Genomic DNA, 20183 nt, shown 5'->3' with positions numbered 1-20183 from the left:
CATGGAAGACCAACACGAATTTTTGGGGTGGTGTTGGGGTAATCTATGTTCTTTACGTAGGGTTAATCCTTTTGATGTTTGATAAAGAAGGCTTTAGTTTTTAAAAAGTACCGGTTTATAATTCTTGGCCCACCCCCGGTATCCCTTTGCGCGCAAATGCCCCATGGTGGGGACCTACAACCTGTTTAAATGCCCGGGGGGTGGGGTGAGAGGGCTTTGAATTGACAGAGACATAGTGACAGAAGCTACATCCCCGGTCGAAACTAGAAAGAAATATGTGAACTTTTCCTTTGTTCCCGAACTAATTTTCATAGCGTGGTTTGTTTTGTTAACACTTATCCGCTGGATAGTGATTTATCCGGTGGATAGTGTTATCCACCTTTCGAACAACTGGGGCCTGCAGTCTTGGACTGTTTACTAGTTTGCACTGTTTTCACCTGTACATTATATGATTATGTACGTATCCAAGTAAACGTGTACTACAAATTAAAAGAAATTGGAAATCTTGAAAGAGTACAGCAGTTTTTGTTGTATGTGACACTTTAAAACTAAAAATTGGGTCATTTTCATCACACCCTGCTATTGCGGACTTTCTATAACGGACATCAAGTGATAGTCCCAGGGGGGAAAAAGGCCAAAAAACGCCCTGGACAGTCCTGAGGGTATCCGCTATAACAAGAGTTGACTGTGCCTCGTCAAATCCGCATTAGTAACTACTTATTGCCACTTTTCACATGACGTCACTAAAATTCAAACTACAAAACTATTGATCTTCCTGAGATTTTACTTTTCAGAGCAGCTGAAAACTAATATTCCTAGAATTTTTGCTCCGAATGGGTTCTTGGTTTTGCGAATTTCTAAGCTTTTGCGTGACGCGGCATTTACATGACGGCGAAGAGAGCTCTCATGTTGGTTAAAAAAGTGACTTATTGCGGGGAATTTGGCTATCTGAACAATTCTTGTTTTAATTTTTTTGAGTTCCTCGAGGGATAAATTCACCCTTTTGTTGCAAAACTCAGTGACAGATGTTTCTGTTGGTTTCCGGCCGCCATGTTGGTGCCCATCCTGATGGGCACCAGCATGGCGTCTCAATACAAATCTTTATAAATTTAGGTAAAAAGTTTTTTCGCATATCTTGGATAAGAAAAATTGTTGTGACCTGAATCTTGGCGAGAGTCTTGGAATATTTGCCTTCTTTTTTATCTCGGATTCTGGACTTTATCTGTTGAACGGTTTTGATTTTTATTTAGATCTATTTTTTATGGCGTGACACTGAAAACCACCAATTGACCTAGAGTGAGGTATTTACGGGATAATCTCAAACCGAGACCTTGCCGTATATGGTTTTTGCTTTGTTTTTGCAGGCCCGTCATCGACCCATGGGCATTATGGGAGGATAATGCCCTATAAATAGTCAATCAGAGCGCGCGTTATATCCGTTTGAAGAGCGTTTTCAAAAAGCTCCGTTTTCTTGACGTATTAGTGTGGACAGTGGCTCTAATCGTAGGAATAAAGCTGCGTTTTCAAATTTACCCGGCGTATAGTAAAGTGGACGGGATCTAAGTTATATACATTTTAAAAAACAGGCTATGAGGTTGTGCTGGTTAAAAAGAGGCTTAAAAAATTAAACCGTGTCGCTGTGCAAAAAAACAGAAAAGTGCACTCGTACATATAGCACGTGCTGCACACGGGAACAAGCTGTTTGGGCCAATCATATTCGACATTTTGACTTCAGACTGACAGACTGACATATGCCAGTAAGTAATTTTATAAGCGCCGCCCCTGGCGAACCCTGGCGCCGCTGCAAGATTTATGTCGCTTGTGTCGTCAAGATTTCTAGATCACAGGGCGTCACCTTGAGCGAAAAAAAGTCACACCAGCGTCTACCTTCGGACTTGAACAAAGATTCAATATCATGGAGGAGTCTTCTATTGAAAAATTAATGAACATCAGAAAGGAACGAAAGCCTTGTTGTACTCTTTGTAGAAATCACGGAGTACGAACTAACTCCAAGGGACACAAACATCAATGTCCTTTCTCGAGCTGTGACTGCCAGCCATGCGTTAAGGGAAGGCAAAGAAGAGTTGTAATGAGAAAGCAAGTTCGTCTTCGGAGAAAACAGATGAGAGATATTGAGCGAGGTCGTTCTAACTGCATTACACCCGTCGAACCAGGGCGAGGTAAGAAAAGTGAAATGTAAGCTAATGATTGTTGTTCTTCTCTGAACGTGAATCTTATTCTACTCTTCCATTTGATCTTCTTTTCCGGTCAACTGTTAAAACGTTGCAGACTTAGCGCGGCTTTCATTTTAAAGGGATATTTTGGTTTACAAAAGCTTAACAATGTTTACGCAGTTTTGGTAAACTTGTTTCAAGTTGTATAGTTCTCACTTGTTTATTTGAAGTTTGCGTAAACATACTGTTCTTGTTAAACTTCGTAATTGTTTTAATGCATTGGGGAAACGTTTCTTAACTGCACTCCATTGTTTTCTGTATTACATTTAATGGTTTTCCTTGTACTGCAGTATAGTTCAATTAACGTGTTGTTTTGATGAATTTGCAGTGAATTTTTCGCTCGCCGCTGTGAAAACCGAATCACCGGCGCTCACCAACGAACACAGAAGCCTCGAGGACGAAAAAGAATTAGCCGTTATGAATCGCAGTGGACGAAACGGAGGCTTGATCCAGAGCGTGTCCAACATTTTGCATTCACAGTTCAGCGTTCCTAGGCAGCAGTCTTTCAATTGTGGCGCTTACATGCCAACTCCTTTCCAGTTTCAGTGGAACACTAGAGATGTGTTCTCGGGCTTACCTTCTTACAACAACTGGCGGCCTGAACAACCCGTGTCTTCCTGCCCGATCGAGCCGCCAACCAGCCCTGGTTTCACGGTGTCCGATAACAGCGCTTTTGTGAAGTACTGTGGCTATTCTCCGAGGACGGAGAGCAACTCTTGTAGATTTGGTCATACTTCGTCCGCGGGGGCTGCTTCGCTGTTGGCATCGTTTGGAAGTCCAGAACAGGGGATACCAAAACGTTAAAAGTTTATTGAAGTAGTTTAGAAAGTGTTAAAGCTTTTATGATATCCTTCTCTCTTCGGGCTCATGTTGTCTTAGTGGTTAGGTTTCAGATCTTTTTTGATGTTTTCAAGTATTTAAAGATTTATTATGTGAAAAAGCTCTTCCTGGAGAACTCAAGTCGTTTGTAAATTTAGTAAACTCGTTGTACTTTAATATTCCTTTGGTGCAGAACAATTCTTCGCCTACTTCCGTAAATCAATGTGAACATTAGTTTTAAATGAGTTACATTTCTTAATAGTCTAAAGTTGCACAGCCAAACTGATAAAACCCCACTTATTCAGGTGGGCAATTCGAAAAGACGCCGTTGGATCTTCTCTACCAAATTCATGATGGAATTTGCGTTAAAAAGGCACGTTTAATCGTGGTTGAGTTGAATTTTTAGAATGCAGTCTTCAAGTCTAGTTGTAGTGCCATTTATTAAAGACTTTCTCGTCAACTAAAGGGGACCGAGACGATAACTTGCACAACTTGGCAACATGGCGCCGGCTGTCACAATCTTCACCTTCAACAAAACCAGCCACGATCAAAGCTATAACATCGTTGTTTTATTAAAATTCGAAGCATATAAATATATTTTGTTTTCTATGCTATTATGTACTGAAATATCTGTCAGTACACTCTCAAAGACTATCATAAAAGAACTCCATAAAGGGAGCATACGTGCCGAACAAAGGAAGTACGTGGTTGGACTTTGTGAGGATGACACCTTAAGTTTTTTTTGATAGACGCACAATAGCTCTGTCAATTTTAAGACCAATCATCCCTCTGGATATTTCTCAGGCATTTGTTTTCAGGAAGTTCAAGTCAATGCCCAAAGGTGTGGCGACGTTTAGTATACGAATTCCAACGGCAGGGCTTAGAAAGGAGTGAAAATGCCCCACCCATGTTCACAATGAAAAGTTTTTTCTCTGAGATAATGTGGCACGACGCTTCGACAATCAATTTCTTTTGCCGCTTTCAGTTGAGGTAGTCAAGTGTAATAAGCGCCTTCAGTAAGTTAAATTTAGCGTGCAGCATTATCTGTTAATGCATGTTTGACATGCATGCATGCTTTACAAGTACTTAGAGAGACTGAATAGAGGGCAGGGCCTTTAAATGCAGACATGTTATTCCTAGTCGTAGGGTAACCCACCATACCGGGCAACCCGAGCGGGGAACCATTTCGCATTTCAGCCATTTCTTTGTAAAAAAAAAAACAAAAAAAACAAGAAAAAAACAGCGAACTGTTCATACGAGATGTGAAAAAGTCGGCTCGGGAACTGGGGTGACATTAGCTGGTGGGTCATTCACTTCGAGGGACGGAGGGGCAAGCCTTCGTTTTCCCCTCCAGACACTATATTTTGGCTCGTCGAGGAGGGGCAAGTCAGGGCATATCGAACGCGCTCAAAACCTTGAGGGTCATCCCATTCTCGTCCCCAGAACCTCCGTTTCTTTTGGTCACGTGGTCGGTGAAACGGAGGGCTACTCGTCAACGAAATTTTAAGACGAGTAGCACTGATGGAGAAGGTTATCCTCGACGACCGAACCAAGCAACTTACCATTTTTCATTATATACGCTCAAAATGGCGCGGGATATATACAGGGTAACTCTCCTATCATGCACTAACAACTCTTCCTGTAACCAGACTTTGAAGCATTTTCTGAATTACCACTAGAGTTGTGAGGCACTTGTGCGAGCGAGAGGCTTATTTATATTCTTGCTCGTTCCGCCGCGCTAATTCGGTTTGTGCAATTTCGAGTTTATATGTTTGTTGTCAAATTTTTCTTTTGCTGCAAAGTAACTACTAACAAAAGGTCACGAATGAAACAGTTTTATGTGTCCAAAGCGTAGCATATGAATTCTTTGTAGGCAAAAATGAAAGGAAGAAAAACCATCCAGTGAAAGCAGAACTCGTCTTGTAACAGTTTACTGATTTATTGAAACATTGGGTGGCCTAAGTTATATCTGTACAACATTAAAGACTGCCAGGATAAGATAAAAATAAAGGTTCATTTTAGACCTATACTGAATACCGTTTACACGTGACGTCATGTTTGGTGCATTATATGTTGTTTCAAAAACAGCATCTTATACATAACAACGGCCGAGCAAACGGGTGTTGTTTGGGTAGTTTTCTAACGCCATACAAATGTGTCGTTTACTAAAGAAGAAAATATTAATTGTGGGTCGGAGTGAACATTACTTTCAGGTAGTAGTAGAAAAGTTGGTAGCTATATTGGAAACTTCCCAAACTGGAGTAGCTCAAGCCGTCCAAGTTACTTCAATCATAGGGGCAAGAAAGGAACAATATAAAATCAGTAGAAATGAACAAAAAAAAAAAAAGAAGAAAAAACTCATATTATGTGTGACACTATGACGATAAACTAAACGTGAGGCCGAGGGTTCTTTACAGTGCCAAATAGTAGCTGGTTTATTAAACGTTTCAGACTGAAGAAGGGCTAAGCCCGAAACGTTTAGTAAACCAGCTACTATTTGACACTTTCAAGAGCCTTTAGCCTCATATGTAGTTTAACACTATAAAATGTCGTTCAAAATTTTCACAATATCGTGCCACACAATATCCCCATACCATTGGTCCAATAAGTTTGCATGACTGCTGGCCACGTGAGTGTTTGAATGTGTTGTTGTATAGTGTAAAATACTTTACTCGACCATCTAAATTTAGCGTGTCTAGCTATTGCCGTCAGCACTAATCTCCAAATGAATCTATAAACGCACTGCTGAAATCAAACTGGAAACATGAAAAATTTATTGTCACGGTTGACGCGTTCCACACTACACAGAATTTGGTCAATTTCATGTTGCAGTTTTCTAGAGGACGGTCGAAAAATGTACCAAGATTTACAACGCACGTGCAAAGCAATTGACGGTCCATGTTTTGTTTCGTGAAGTTCTCGTTTTTATTGCTACCGTTGTGGTTGGCTCACCGTTTCTGTGGAACTTTCTAACTTAGAAACTACGTCTACTTTTCGCGACTAACAATACTAAACATATTTCTACAGTAAAAGCGTTCTTGCATTAAATGTAAATCTCTTCATTCACAAGACGGAAGAGGCAAAAACAGAAATTATCTTCATAGTTTACATTGACATACAATCAGCTATTCAGAAGACAAATTATGATTAGTTTCATTATTTTTGGAGCCGAAGAAATAAACAAGAGAGAGCGGCATTGGTTTCCAGACTCCCTTTCTCTATCCTTCCTGCCCAAAATCTCTGGTGAAGTCCTCGAACTTTTTCAGGTCTGCAGAATTCACTGTAGGTTTGGAAGTCGCCAATGATCGCAGCATGTCCGTCTACAAAAAGATGCAATGAGAACAATCTCAACATTATAAGGAAAAAGAAAGAATGGCTTCCAAAGAAACTGTTGTGCTAGGTCGGCAGGCTTGAGTAACACTCTTTGAACACTAGGCAATTGATGTAAGAAATAGAAAGTGATATGCTTGTTGACAAAACTGAATGCAAGTACAGAGAAAAAGTTTGGAAGCGTTCAAAAGTCTACCTAGCTTTGAATAGTTTCTCCCAAACTACCTCAATGTTTTTATCAGTCTGTGTAAACTTCTATTACTCTACAAATAAGGACAAAAACTCTGCATTGACACTCCATTACTGTGATTCATAAAACAAACAAACAAACAAAAAAAACACAGTCAACACGTTACATGATGCACTTTTTCTTCCTGCAAGAGGATCTGTACAATGTAAATCTCCGAAGAGTGTCGCGTGTAAGGACGAGAACGGAAATAAAAAAGTGTCTGTCAGGTTGCTACAGTTAGATAAGAAGAAATGCTTGATTACCAAATTAACGACAGGTTCTAGTAACTTGTCTCCTGGCACCTGCATCCACGTCATTTCCTGCGCTCCGGGTTCCCCTACAAAAGAGAAAAGAAATTTTCGTCAAGATTTTGATTTAAGGATTATGCATCGACCGAGAGAGTCCCAGCAATGTTGGTTTACTTTTGTCGAACAGGCCCGGTTGTTCAAAGCATGGATACCGCTATCCAATGAACAAATCACTATCCCATGGATAGCGCGGTTTGTCTCCTCAACGTTTATCCCCTGGATAGCAATTTATCTACTGAATGGTGCTATCCAAGCATTCACACAGTTACGCGAGATAATTCTCAAACTCATTAATAAATAATCAAGTTAAAACAAAGAAAATCAAAACCATGAAGGAGGTTTGGATACTCGGTCTCAATTAGCATAGATTTTACTTGTCTGTTTACTCCTTGCTTTTCGTTTCGATTGAGAAGATATATCAAACACTCCAGAGAGTGTTTCCTCTTCCCTGTGTTTGGATATCCCGATGAAAGACGGTCTCCCGTGTATGATCACTATGGTATGATATATTACTTGAAAATTCTCCCAAAATTACACGAGCCTTCAGGTGTGCGCAATTTGAGAGAATTTTGCGATATCATTCATGTATAGTGTGGATCCTAATTGCACAAGCTATCAGACGATTACTTATTTATTACTGCATATGGCTGAGAAAATTGCGAACACGCGCGCTTTAACGCGCAGTGCAGATTAAAAATTAAAGATAAATTGGCCTGCTATCAGTCAATCACAATTAAAAAAATTTGTCAGTCATGTGATAAGTTCCGATATTTATCACACAGAATCCGATTAGGGATTACGTAATCAGTTCACTTTGTCCAACAAAGCGCTAGTGGCCCCCAAAATCAGACACGCAATCATCTCTACGACAGATAACCACTGGAAAATCAGTATTACCAGCATTGCTTGTGCGCTTGAAGGGATTGATCATCAACGTTCTAGAGCAACTGACACTCGCTGTTCTGCCGTCTACAGAGCATAGGCAAGCAATGCGTACATTCAGGATTTAATCTGATTTACGCTTTCAATGCAGGACACCGCTCCTACCTGGTGAACACGGAGTTAATAGATCATCCAGTATGAGGTCTGGGTCTTGTGGAGAGGGTCCCCTCACCTGACAAGACAAGAAAACCAACAGGCTCGCTCAACATTCAATACTGCCTCAGTTTGACCTAACACTTTAGCTATTTGACAGGTATAGTTAAGGGACCATTCATTTTTTATAAGGTAGGGGGGGCTGGTGGGATTTGGGGGGGGGGCCATGCGAAAAAAAATGGCCTTCGAGGGGGGGCCATCCCAAAAAAATAAGGGAAAAAGGGGGGGTCACGTGAAATATTTTAGTAAAACTTTAAAATGGCATAATGTTTGAATATCAAAAAAATTGCTATAGAATAAACATAGAAGGAAGGATATAAATTTATTACAAACTTTCCTTCTGCTTTAAAAAAACGTTTGGCGACAAAAAGCATTTGTAGCTACTGAAAAGAGGTATTTAACACTGTTATTTTCGAATGCAACTTTCACTGGCACTCATCTTCATCTCCGCTGTCGTCGAGTTCTTCGTCGCCGCTTGTGCTGTTATGGGAGTCTCTTTCACCAATGCTGCAAGAAGCAGCAATGCTTTCCGTCAGAGTGTACTCTTCAGGGTACATGAAGGTGTAAACATAATCTCTGACTTTCCGCTCAAGGTTGGTGGTGATTCTGCTGCTTGCAGCATCGGTGAAATAATTCCCTTCCAAGAGCTGTGCGATGTATGGCCCATCTCTTCTAAATATCGACGTGACTTTAAGACACTCTTCCGGGACGGCCGTTCTAGGAGGGTACACAAGGCATTCTGGAAGATCATTTCCTAGCGGGTTTTCAACACAGATTCCATAAACTCGTTGGACGTTGTTTTCAGTCCGCTTCTTCTTTCTTTCATTAGACTTTCTGCGGTTTTCTTTTTTCCTTCTCCTTTTGTTGATGTGCTGTTTGAGTATGCCTTTGAATATGCTGTTATAATTGCTCTTCTCATTTTCTAGTTCTTCCATGTCCTGCGTGACCTTCGTCAACTTAGCTTCTGTACATTTGATCTGTTTTACATTTAAACTGTGGGCAAATTCTTCGCCCTGCTTTAAAGCAAGCCCATGGGACTGAAAGAGTGTGGAATCGTGTTCCTTTACATCTTTCAATATGACATTCAACTTTTCCACCATTGCTCTGTGCTCTTTGATGGAGAAGTTCAGTTTTCTTCCATCAATGGGCTTCAACTGGTACCCTTGCATGAAAAACTCAGTCGCCCTTTCTGAACAGCCATCCGCACCTAGAAAAATTGCTTCTTTTGCATGTAAGATGTCAAACTGCCTGCATCGTTCAGCTGTAAACCTTTTCTTAAACGACTCGTCGCTTTCGCCATTATTGCGCATTTTGGAACGAGCCTCTTTCATGATGCTCATGTAGTAATGCGCTCTTTCCCCGATTGGATTAACAATATAAAGAAGAAAGAGCATGGAAGTGGCAGGCTGGTTTTATCTGACCCAGAGAGCGTTGCTCTATTTGCAGATAAGTTTATTGTCAAATCGAAGTTTGTGGTGGATTATCTTCAGCATCTTGAAGTGCTGGAATTTAAAAGGAAAAAGAGAGCAGAAGAAAAGGCAAAGTTAAGTAGGAAGGAGGATTATCCTTGGACTGAGTTGTGCGAAGATCTAACCAAGCTTAAAAAGCTACGTGTTCCAGAACTAAACAAGTACTCAAACCACCACGGGCTGAAGCAGCATTTGAAAAGCAGCAAGAGTGAGAAAGTAAAGGCAATTGTAAGACATTCATGCTTGTAGCAGAAGAGTCCTCTCAGAGCTGGCCAACCAACACTGAGAAATGCCAGGACATTGACACAAAATGACAACAGGGCAAGTGCTGACAGCAGTGAAACGGATGAAAGTGACAATGATGAGTATGACAGTGATGCCATTGACTCTGGGGGAGAAGATGACACAAGAGACGTCATTCTTGCATTCATCAATTCAGATGAGGAAGATGCCAATGAGAGGCCAAATGCCACACGCTCAGGGCGAGCCATAACTAGGAGATCCGAAATTGACTTCTCTTTCTTTTGATTTGTTTTTTAAACAACAGCTCTCTGTCGTATAGAGATTGTAAATATTGTCTTCATAGTGAGCACAATAACGTGAAGTAGGGGGATAATAGAGAAATATTAAAAAAGTTGAAATCTAAATATTGTTTGTTCAATTTTTTTTTTGGGGGGGGGGTCATCCCAAAAAATGACCGCTATAAGGGGGGGCCATGTGAAAAAATTGGTAAGCTGAGGGGGGGTCATGCGATTTTTAAATGGTGCTTCCCAAATCCCACCAGCCCCCCCTCCCTCATAAAAAATGAACGGTCCCTAAGTGGTTTTATTTCACCCGCGAAACAACATCTTATAGTCAGTGCACATCAGACACAGAACGAAAAGAAACTTAGTGAGCAATAGGCTGTATTACTTAACAAAAAAACTTAAAATCCAAATTTTGCGGAATTCCTGGCGTTTTTCAGCTTGCTTCCAAGGACTCATTTTTTGAAGAATTAGGTCACGTGATTAAGAATCTATTTCACAAATCACACTACCAGAGAAAGGACACTGCTTTGGAGTTGGACACTGGTGGTGCAAAAAAACGTCTGCAGTTTGAAAGGCACATCGGTATAATCACGCCACCAAACCAAACACCTGAAGAAATCAAAAAACTTGGCAGCTTCGCGAAGACCTCAAAGTCTCGCCAAATATGTGTGGGATTTCCGAAGACTTTGGATAACAAAATTTGATAATAAGAATCTTAACGAACTTCTCCCGGACAGTTTCAATAGATTTCCAATGATGTCTCCAGGACTGAATTGATGTTAGGTTAAAAACAACAACAACAACAGCAACAAACACTCTCATCAGTTTGCAGGGAGTAAGAGAAAGAAGGGACCTCTCCTCCCCATTCCTTTCGCGGCTACAGCTGTGCACCTATATTATTTTGCCATCAAGCAAAACAAACAGCAGACGGGCAGTTGATCAGAATTAGGATATGCATGTACTGTATAAGATATGATTATACAAACCATTTTAAAATGCGTTGCTTGTTGAACTTTTCTGACCGGCTGCATCATGGCGTCACGTACTACTATACTGATATCTGCGCCAGAATACCTGATGCCAAAACAAGACATGGGCACAATTAATAACTGACCATTAGACGAGGCAAGAAGTGCCTGCCAATGACAATTGATCAACACACACAGAAATCCATCAACTTGGAACTAGACTAACCCGTCAGTTTTCTCTGCTAGTTCTCTGTACTGTGTTGACTGTATACAATGCTTGATGTTTCCCATGTGCAGTTCAAACATCTTCACTCTTGCTGATGCTTCCGGTAAGGGAATGTAGATCCTCTTCTCAAATCTACAAAACATTTTCAAGATTTTGATACTTCAATCCACAGCAGATGTTTATTTCTAACATATTTTAATCCGTAATGAAAGACCCAAACAACTCTGAAGAAGTCTTTGTTTAAAGTAAACTTCTCCCCAGAGAGTTCAAGAAAATAAATTAGACATGGTGAGTATTATAAGCTATATGTAGAAAGCATAACTCATCGTCTGTGCACCCACATTAAACAGTATCAAAAGAAAGAATCCGAATAGCTTAGTTTAAGGGCCCATTAACCGATCTTTTCGAGCCGTTGCTAGGGAAAATTTATTCTCATATAACCTCGTCATTTTTAGTCACTTCAGAGTTATTTCATGTGTTTTAACTTTTTCATGACCAGCAACACTAGTGATGACGTCATCAGGCCACGCCCATGGTCATGTGACTAATACTGAAAAAACGCAAAGGCTCCCAGGCAAATTACTTTATCGGAATTTTTTTCATTGATTTAATATTTTAATTTAAATCCTCATTACGCTATGCATCGATTTTGTTTCATTTCTAAAAGGTCAGATTTTGAGAGAATTTCAAAATATTAAAAAGTTCGTAATTTTCTGAAAAAAACAAGGAATGCATAGCTATGTTTCCAACGTTGGTTTTAATCGAAATCCGTCAAAAAAGGCTGGATTTAAGGAAACACCGCGTTTCCTTTAGCATTTAAAGAAACCGGAAGTGCGCCCGATATATATTGGAAGTTACCCTATCAGCGCGTGCGCAATTTACCCTTCCAGCTCACTTCGGTAAGATCAAACAAAGCCACACAGAGGTAGTTTTTCTCTTTCTATTGCTCTTGGTTTTCTGTCTTTCTCTTTTTTTGTCTTTGCTTGTACTTTTTTTACTTTGCAATTTGTGAAACACAAAGAAAAACATCTAAAATTTGAGCGAATTTGGAAGTTATTGAGTTATTTTTATTTTGTGCGCTCAGGCTGACGTAAGTAACCGGAAGTGAAATTTCACCTCCTTACCAACACGCGCGAGCGCGCGCAGAAATCGGTTAATGGGCCCTTAAATGATCACATACTAGGGCTTTTTTTATACAAACTTTAAAGTTATAACCACCTTGTACAGCAAAATAAACAGTACCACATGAAAGTACTGCTCAATAGCTTTCATTTAAATCGTCACACATTACATGTAGCTAAGGGAACATGTACCTTTCATCTACAGACTTGAAAGTTAGAACCACATTATACAGTGGAATACTGTAAAGTGTACCACTTGAAAGTACATGTACTGCTCAATAGCTTTCATTTGGGTGGAAACACAGTGGGATTTCATCAACAGATTTAAAAGTTAGAAGCACCTTGCACATTACTCAAGGTTTGATTTAGGAGAGTGAACGAAGTCATGATATGCACGAAGGAGTGAAATCACCAGAAGTTAATGAATTAAAACTGAAAAATCATGGATTCTGTACCTTCTCCTGATGGCAGAATCGAGAGTCCATGGAATGTTAGTGGCCCCTAACACAAGTACATCTTTATTGTCAACACCAACACCTTAAGTGAAGAAACAGAATACATTGAGTGTTAATCTAATGAGCGGGGAGGGTGTGGAAGGGTTGAGGGGGGGGGGGGAGGAGGAGGGAGGAGGTGGGAGGGCATCTCATTGGAAGGAAGGCACTAAATGGACAGTAACCATAAGACACACACTCTGTTTGGTTGTGAAGTAATAACTATTTTAAATGAGGCTTTGTAAACATAAAATACAGCTCAGATATCAGTGAACCAAAAGATCCGCATAATTTGCATCAGCCAAAAATGCAAAAACATTGTATGCGTGTACATTTGTGTATACAGTGTACTGGCATATGCCTTGTTAGTATTAATGAGCTGACGTATTGTTTCCTAGTTTCTTAACAGCTCATTGTTGTTTTCAATGGCTTGACATGTTCAGCTTGCCACAAAGTAAAGAGAGTTTTCTTCATTTTGAATACGTGTCTACAGTGTATACATGTATGCCTTAGGAACCCCTGCTTATTGGTAAATTTTTACTTCAAGTCAAGGACATTCTCAAACTCAGTAAAATTGATTCATTTATCAAGGTTAAACACTTTTATTTCTCAGTTTACTCCTTAGTATCCAAACACTTAAAGTTTCACCGAAAATATTTGAACTGTCTTCTCAGTGTTTAAAATGTAATATGCTGCCTCTTGTATTCAATAAATATGCTATTACATCCAAGATAAGCATTTTCACAGAGCTTTTACCACAACTCCACAAAACAAACCAAACATACCCTGCATTTGAACCAGAAACTCTGTTTTTATTCTTCTTGCTGATTCACTTTCATTTTCACTTCTGGAGCCACACAAGGAATCCACTTCATCAATGAAGATAATGGCTGGTTTATTGTCACGTGCTAGCTCAAACAGTTGTTTTACAAGCCTGCAAAACAATTCAAATAGATTTTATCTACAGTATCTTTCCATCCACAAGAAATCCCACAACCCTTGGGTGTGGAAAGACTTCTGAAGATGACTTATTAACTCATTTCAGAGTACTTCCAATTAACAAATTGATGTCAGTTTTTTATGTGTCTGTCCTCTTATTGATGATAAATTGCTTCATAACATTTTCAAGGTGGCTATGGAACCATGAACCCCAAGCAAGTGGTTCTGCAGTAAACTTTCACAATGTTAGGACAAAATTTGTCACCAATAAGTGGACAGATGCATAAAAAAACTGATGTCAATTTGTTTTTTACAATAACAAGACCCCAAAATGGTCAAATGCTGGGAATAAATGAGGGGAAAAGACACCGTAAAATTGCCACAAACAAAGATACATGTAAGTGAATTTTATTCAAAATGATGCAAACACTGTCAATAGCTTTTCTCGCTTTTTGATTGGCTACTTAAAAAAGTCCATAAAATCTCATTGGTTAAAAAGTTGACAGTTTGACAGCTGAAAGTTGAACTTGCATAAATTAAAATTCTATCTGTCTGTACTCTTATTGATGATAAAAATGAGCCAATCAGCGCATGAGAAATTAGACAGTTATTGTAAAAAACAAATTTGTCCACAATTGGAAGGTTGGGTGCAATACCATCACACAATCACAAGACTACTGCACAATGTAAGGACAATGGAGAAGGGTTTGTGCATACTTGAGAAAGAGATAACAACTGAGTGTATATCAACAGTAGTAATTCAAACTGTACCTTTCACTTTCTCCAAGCCATTTGGACACCAAGTCAGATGATGACACAGATATAAATGTGGAGTTGTTTGCTTCAGTTGCCACAGCCTTTGCTAGATATGATTTTCCTGTGCCAGGAGGCTAACAAGAAAATGAAGATTGATCAATACTTTGTAAAATGGTACGTGGTTTGAATCCAAGAACAACAGTGCCTTGTCAAGTGTGGTCCTCTGGCTGAGGAAAGTTTTGAAAACAACTGAGTCGGATAGTCTATTACAAGCACATCCTGAAAGAACTGGCCAAACAGTATCAGGGATCAAATCTACTTTAACACAATTGCCTCAAAGATTACCAGTTGCCCCAACCATTTACACTCTAGTTTGAGAGGGGCAATATGAGGCAACAGTTTCTTTACTCAAGAACACACTGCACAATGATCCCAACAGGGCTCAAACCTGGAACACTGAATCTGGAATTGAACACACTAACTAACCAGTACCACCCTAACCACACTAAATCTGCAACTCATACTCTCTGATATTGAGGGGTCAAGTTACATTGTAAAAACAAAGGGATTTTAGCACCTACTGTGTAATATATCCTATATGTAAGCTTATAATAATAATGTACATTCCTTTGACATTTTTTGGCAGGGTTAGAGTACACTGTACAGGTTAAAACCATTTACTAGTCATAACTTTATATCACAAGTCAAACATATATGATAGCTCTGGATTTAAAACAACAACAACAAAACGAGACTGTAGATACATGGCTCAGATGTCTTACCCCATAAAGCAAAATTCCACTCCATGGTTTACGCTTCCCTAAAAATGTATAACAGTTGTGTCAATATAAACGTTAACCCCTTGGATACAAGAGTTAAACACCCTCTCCATCTCCAGGTGACTACAATGATTACATTGTATTTTGCCAAAAGACTGTGAATGATTGATAATATATAGCCACCACAAACAACAGGGCTCTCGGCATAGTATTTTGTTTGAGGACTTACATACTCCCTCAGTGGTTGGGTGACACAACCTACACCACTTAGCACATACATGTATATAATTATTATACCTCCTTGGTGGGGAAAGGATTAATGAGAAACACAAATTAGATCCTCAAAGCAGGAGCAGAGCTGGGTTTGATACAACTTTATCCCAAGTTGTTTCGGGAATCAGGACATTAACAAATTAAGACAAAATCTGATAGAAAATCAAGCAATTTCAGGTTTTAGTGGACAAAAATCTGGTACCAGAATAATTTTAAGTATTTTACAGTCATTTTTACATTTTCTTAAAGGTAAATACATGAATAATTGCCTGAAATAACACCGAAAGCAATTTCTTAAGGGAATGAGAGAAACTGAATTTCAAAGTTCAGAGAACTTGTGCAAACACACGCAAAATTTCCTCATCAGTTTCATTTCACCAGTACTTTCAAGTGTTTCATACAAAGTTCAACATTCGTTTTCGACATTTGGTGTTGCTAGAAATGATTTTTTTGAGAAGATCTTTAAAACAGTCATACAGAAGTTTGCAATACGATGTAAATAATCTTGGTACTAGGTTTTTGTCCACTTGTTACTCAAATGTCTGGTGGATTCCATCTTAATACACTGTAGTGTACAAAAGTAACGGTAGAAAACCCTAACCTACATCTCAACTGACCTACTTACATACATGTACCTAATCTTAAATGGGTGGCTGACAATAGTGTTCATCTCTTTCTGACACTTATACTTCAATGGATCAATACTATGACTCTCAAAATAATGGTAGCACACAAATACCCAATCATTGCTCAAAATGTGATCACCCTTTTTGTATAACAAGTTACCATAACAACAATGCAGCCCTGAAATGCAGTGTAACACCCTTTGAGTTTAGATTTAATTGCTTATAAATAAAAAAAATGCTCGCTGACCCAGGTTTATTATCAAACTGTGATAAGCATGATAAGTGAAACCTTCTGCAAAGTTAAGAAAATTCTGTGGAAGGGGGGGGGGGGGGTTCAGAACCACCCTAATGTTTCAAAAATTTTAGGTGGCTCTAAGGAATTTTGTTATTGCTATGATTAAGCTGGTATCGTATTTGTTTCATACACGTAAATCACCTGTAAATAAGTGTGGGAATTTAATTGGAAGAATAACAGCCTCCTTTAGAGCTTCCTTTGCCGAGTCTAAGCCAGCAACATCAGACCACTGAACATTGGGTTTCTCCATAACAATGGCACCTGAGATTAAAAAAACATCATCAACAGAAAACTATGACAGTAAGCTTATGGTACACAAGTGGGTAACTGGCAACTGAAACGATATTGGCCAAATATTAAGCTTATTATAACATCTTGTGCCACATGGCACTATTGGGGCTTAAAGGGTTATACAGGTGTGCATAAACAGTAATATGCACGTGCAACTTTCCATGTGTGTTTTTAACATATACACTAAGTACTGTGCTTGTGTTTATAAAACAACTACCGGCTTGTTACTCACTGTTTAACTGCCCCCTAAGTTTCTTTGTTTCTGCATCTTCATCTTCATCACCACTGCTCTCATCTTTACCATCCTTACCACTAAGAAGGAAATACATACATGTATCAGGATCATGCTCATGAATACAAATCAACTCAGCTACTGTACAGTCGAACAACTGCTAAAGAACACTTCTCATAGGCCAATGCTTCTCATAAATGGTTATTTCTTCATGGTCCCAGTGACCCAGCTACAAACACACTAATAGTTTTAAACTCTCATAAGAAGCTCTTTACATTCTGGAACATGTAAACATCAATGACAATGCCCCTTGTATTCTAAGATTAAAGGTTTAATTGGTTCTAAAATTTCCCAAGTAATTTATAGTCAACACGGATCCATTTGAAACCACTCAACATTCTAAAAGTATTGCAATCAATCATACATGTATATCTTTGGTAAAATACATAGTACAGCTACATCCTGTCCTTCAATCTTTTCTACAACTCAATTCTGACAAACATGCCATGTACTTATCAGCATCTACACACAAAAAAATTGTAACATCATGTCTCTTACTTAATATTTACATCAAGTTTGGCTGCTCTATCTGCAGATTGCATTTCTTTAAAGCTACATTTTCAGCTTTGAAATGTCAATAAGAAATTATAGAAGTAATTCTTTTGACATCAATTTAAATAAAAGTTTAACATTTCCTTCTCAGGTGCAGGGTTATGGAAGGTGCAAATTACCAGTGCTCTCCAGGTAAATGTACCTTGGCTAGCAACTTTGCCACACTATACATGTACTTTTGAGTCTCTTGGAAAAGATGGCATAATCTGCCACCTGCTCCAACAATAATAACGTTCTCTCAATACTGAGGTGATGATTACTCTAATACTCATTACCTGTTTACTTTTTAATGTATTGATCAAACACATGCAAAATTGAGTTACAAGTACAGACCCTTTGCTGCTTTCTTTTCCTCCTCCAGAAGATGCCACAGGCTTCTTTTTGTTTTTTCCTTTTACATACTGCTTCAGCTTTTCAGCTCGTTCGAGGTACTGGACACATTTCTGTCTGATACTCTCTTTAGATTTCTCTCCATGGGCTTCATCTACAGTTGCAAAAAAGAAGTCAGTTTGAGTTGATCAGTTCTCTCAAGCAAGAGCATCATGTCCCTGAAGTAAGCAGAACCCTGTATTTTGTATTCAGCCACCAAATTCTTGATATTAATACAGTCCTGTATGATTTATACAAATGCTCTCCTGCCCAAATGTTTACACACTTTTGATGAAAATTGTTTCAATCAATGATTGTCTGAAAATGGCTCTCTTTCTTTTGTGATTCCCAAACTTACTTTGGAGCACCATACACATATTGCTAAGCTTAGCTTAAAAATAAATGAACAAAAAAAGAGAAAAATATACAACAGTAAGTTTGCAGTAAATAAAGAGTCTCAAGTGAAGGGTTACATGTATGTTTTTAATTAATAAACTGCTTCCAGTCAGTGTTTATCTCATGACCCAACAAGCATTTATTGTCATGACATCAAATGTAAAAGGAGGAAGGACGATAAGAGGTTGGGGCAAGATGAGAAAAACCTGACTGGACATTTATTTGAAATTTTAAAATCGTCTGTCAGACCTACACTTGTACAACAAAGCAGCTGATTGGCCAGTTCATACCTAATGATACATTATTTTAATTAGATTATTTTGACAATTGTGAATATCTTCCAAAACAAATAAAAAGTCTACAGTGTGTTTCCCTGGCTGTGTGCATCACACCCTTGTCTTGATTCAAACCTTCCTCTTCTTAACCCATGCCCCCTTCCTGATTTTCGACAGGAAAACAGACAGGAAGAAGTTTAGCCAATTGAGTTTCGTTCACTATATTCTTCGGGAAATGACAACTCTGAGTTCAATGACAAGATCAGAACTAACGAACCAAGGTTTACAAGGAACTACAAAGGGGCTTCAATAAAGCGACAAACAAACACAGACTGAATAGTGAAATTATTATACAAAATTCTAAGTTAAGCTTACTTACATTTAATGGCGTGCAGAAAGTATTCCACTCCATGTTCGTAAAGTCTAAGCGCCTCCTCGTAATTTCCAGCCTTATCTTCGTCTGTAGCCTTCGTGACGATTTCTATAGCTTTCTGCAAACACAACAACCAAAAACAATTGTATAATCGTAGGGGGGAATAATTTCGCAAGGCGCTATAAGTTCAAGTTTTAGTACAGGTTTTAACTCGTCACGACTTTCTGTCGCATCTTTAGGCGACATCTAGGGTAATCTACCCAGTAAAACACCTCCTGAAAAACAAAAAGCACATTCACCTTTAAAGTGTCTCCGGACATTCCCGCAAGTGAAGCAAAACAGCCCAGAAAATGAAGCAAAGGAACGAGATCCTCCGCTCAGTAACTAAAATGGCTACCCTAGCTTTCCAAGAAAACCGCTGACCGCAAACCGTGACTTTGCGTCAACATCCAAAAATAAAGACACGTTAAAGTCTACGTAAATGCCCTCCCGAGAAATCAATGATGTTATTCCAGCTTATTGCGCAGACATACATTGCTATAGATATGCGTAACTAACTTCGGCCTTTCATTATCAGGTTCTCTAGTGTTTGGCTTTAGAGTATTTATTCATACATTCATTCAGAGTCGAGTGTCCTGGGGTTGGCGTGTAGATGCGAGCTATCAAAAATTGACTGGATAACTGTGGAAGCTACGGGTGAACAACACAAATTTTAATGCCCATATCAGGTCTTATACTATGCCATAGAAAATACAGCCAATCAGAATACAGAAAAGTCGTTGTATATTCGACGGTATACATCCAACCCTCCCATCATGCAACGCGCGTATGTCGCTTTGATTGTTTTGGCCATTGTATTTTCTACGGGATGGTATAAAATAGTTATATAGCGCTCTCTGGTGGTATACCATGGTATCCCACTTGTTACTTGTATTTTCGTGGTATACAAACTAAAGGTTCGTGTGTATACCGAGAAAATACGAGTGATTCGTGGGATATCCCTGGGATATCTCCTCTTCTCACCAAGCGAAAATCTCTTCTCAAGAGCACGCGCGTTTCGGTCAGCGGTGACATACGAGCTAAAAAAGAGATCGCGGCGAACGGAACGACGAAAGAGGTTGTGAAAAACTTGAAGAACCTGTTTTCCAGG

General features: G+C 39.1%; 2 protein-coding genes across 2 annotated transcripts; one reads left to right on the top strand and one right to left on the bottom strand.

Moving 5' to 3' along the window:
• The first annotated feature begins 1884 nt into the window (after positions 1 to 1884).
• On the top strand, positions 1885 to 4267 carry LOC145466278 (uncharacterized). Its single transcript, XM_081449991.1, has 2 exons — positions 1885 to 2196; positions 2504 to 4267. The coding sequence occupies exons 1-2, from the start codon at positions 1916 to 1918 to the stop codon at positions 3036 to 3038; spliced, it is 816 nt and encodes a 271-aa protein (XP_081306117.1). The 5' UTR covers positions 1885 to 1915; the 3' UTR covers positions 3039 to 4267.
• Positions 4268 to 4990: 723 nt separating this feature from the next.
• Positions 4991 to 19644, bottom strand: LOC145465221 (vacuolar protein sorting-associated protein 4B-like). The gene is made up of 14 exons (XM_081448995.1): positions 19333 to 19644; positions 19040 to 19151; positions 17954 to 18104; positions 17009 to 17088; positions 16627 to 16746; positions 15295 to 15332; positions 14528 to 14646; positions 13603 to 13751; positions 12782 to 12863; positions 11206 to 11337; positions 10998 to 11085; positions 7968 to 8034; positions 6876 to 6949; positions 4991 to 6373 (listed from the first exon to the last, which is right to left on the bottom strand). The coding sequence occupies exons 1-14, from the start codon at positions 19351 to 19353 to the stop codon at positions 6272 to 6274; spliced, it is 1335 nt and encodes a 444-aa protein (XP_081305121.1). The 5' UTR covers positions 19354 to 19644; the 3' UTR covers positions 4991 to 6271.
• Positions 19645 to 20183: the final 539 nt, after the last annotated feature.

The sequence above is a fragment of the Orbicella franksi genome, chromosome 13 (assembly GCF_964199315.1).
Source record: "Orbicella franksi chromosome 13, jaOrbFran1.1, whole genome shotgun sequence".
NCBI classification, from domain to species: Eukaryota; Metazoa; Cnidaria; class Anthozoa; order Scleractinia; family Merulinidae; genus Orbicella; species Orbicella franksi.
This window is presented reverse-complemented; position numbering and strand designations above follow the sequence as displayed.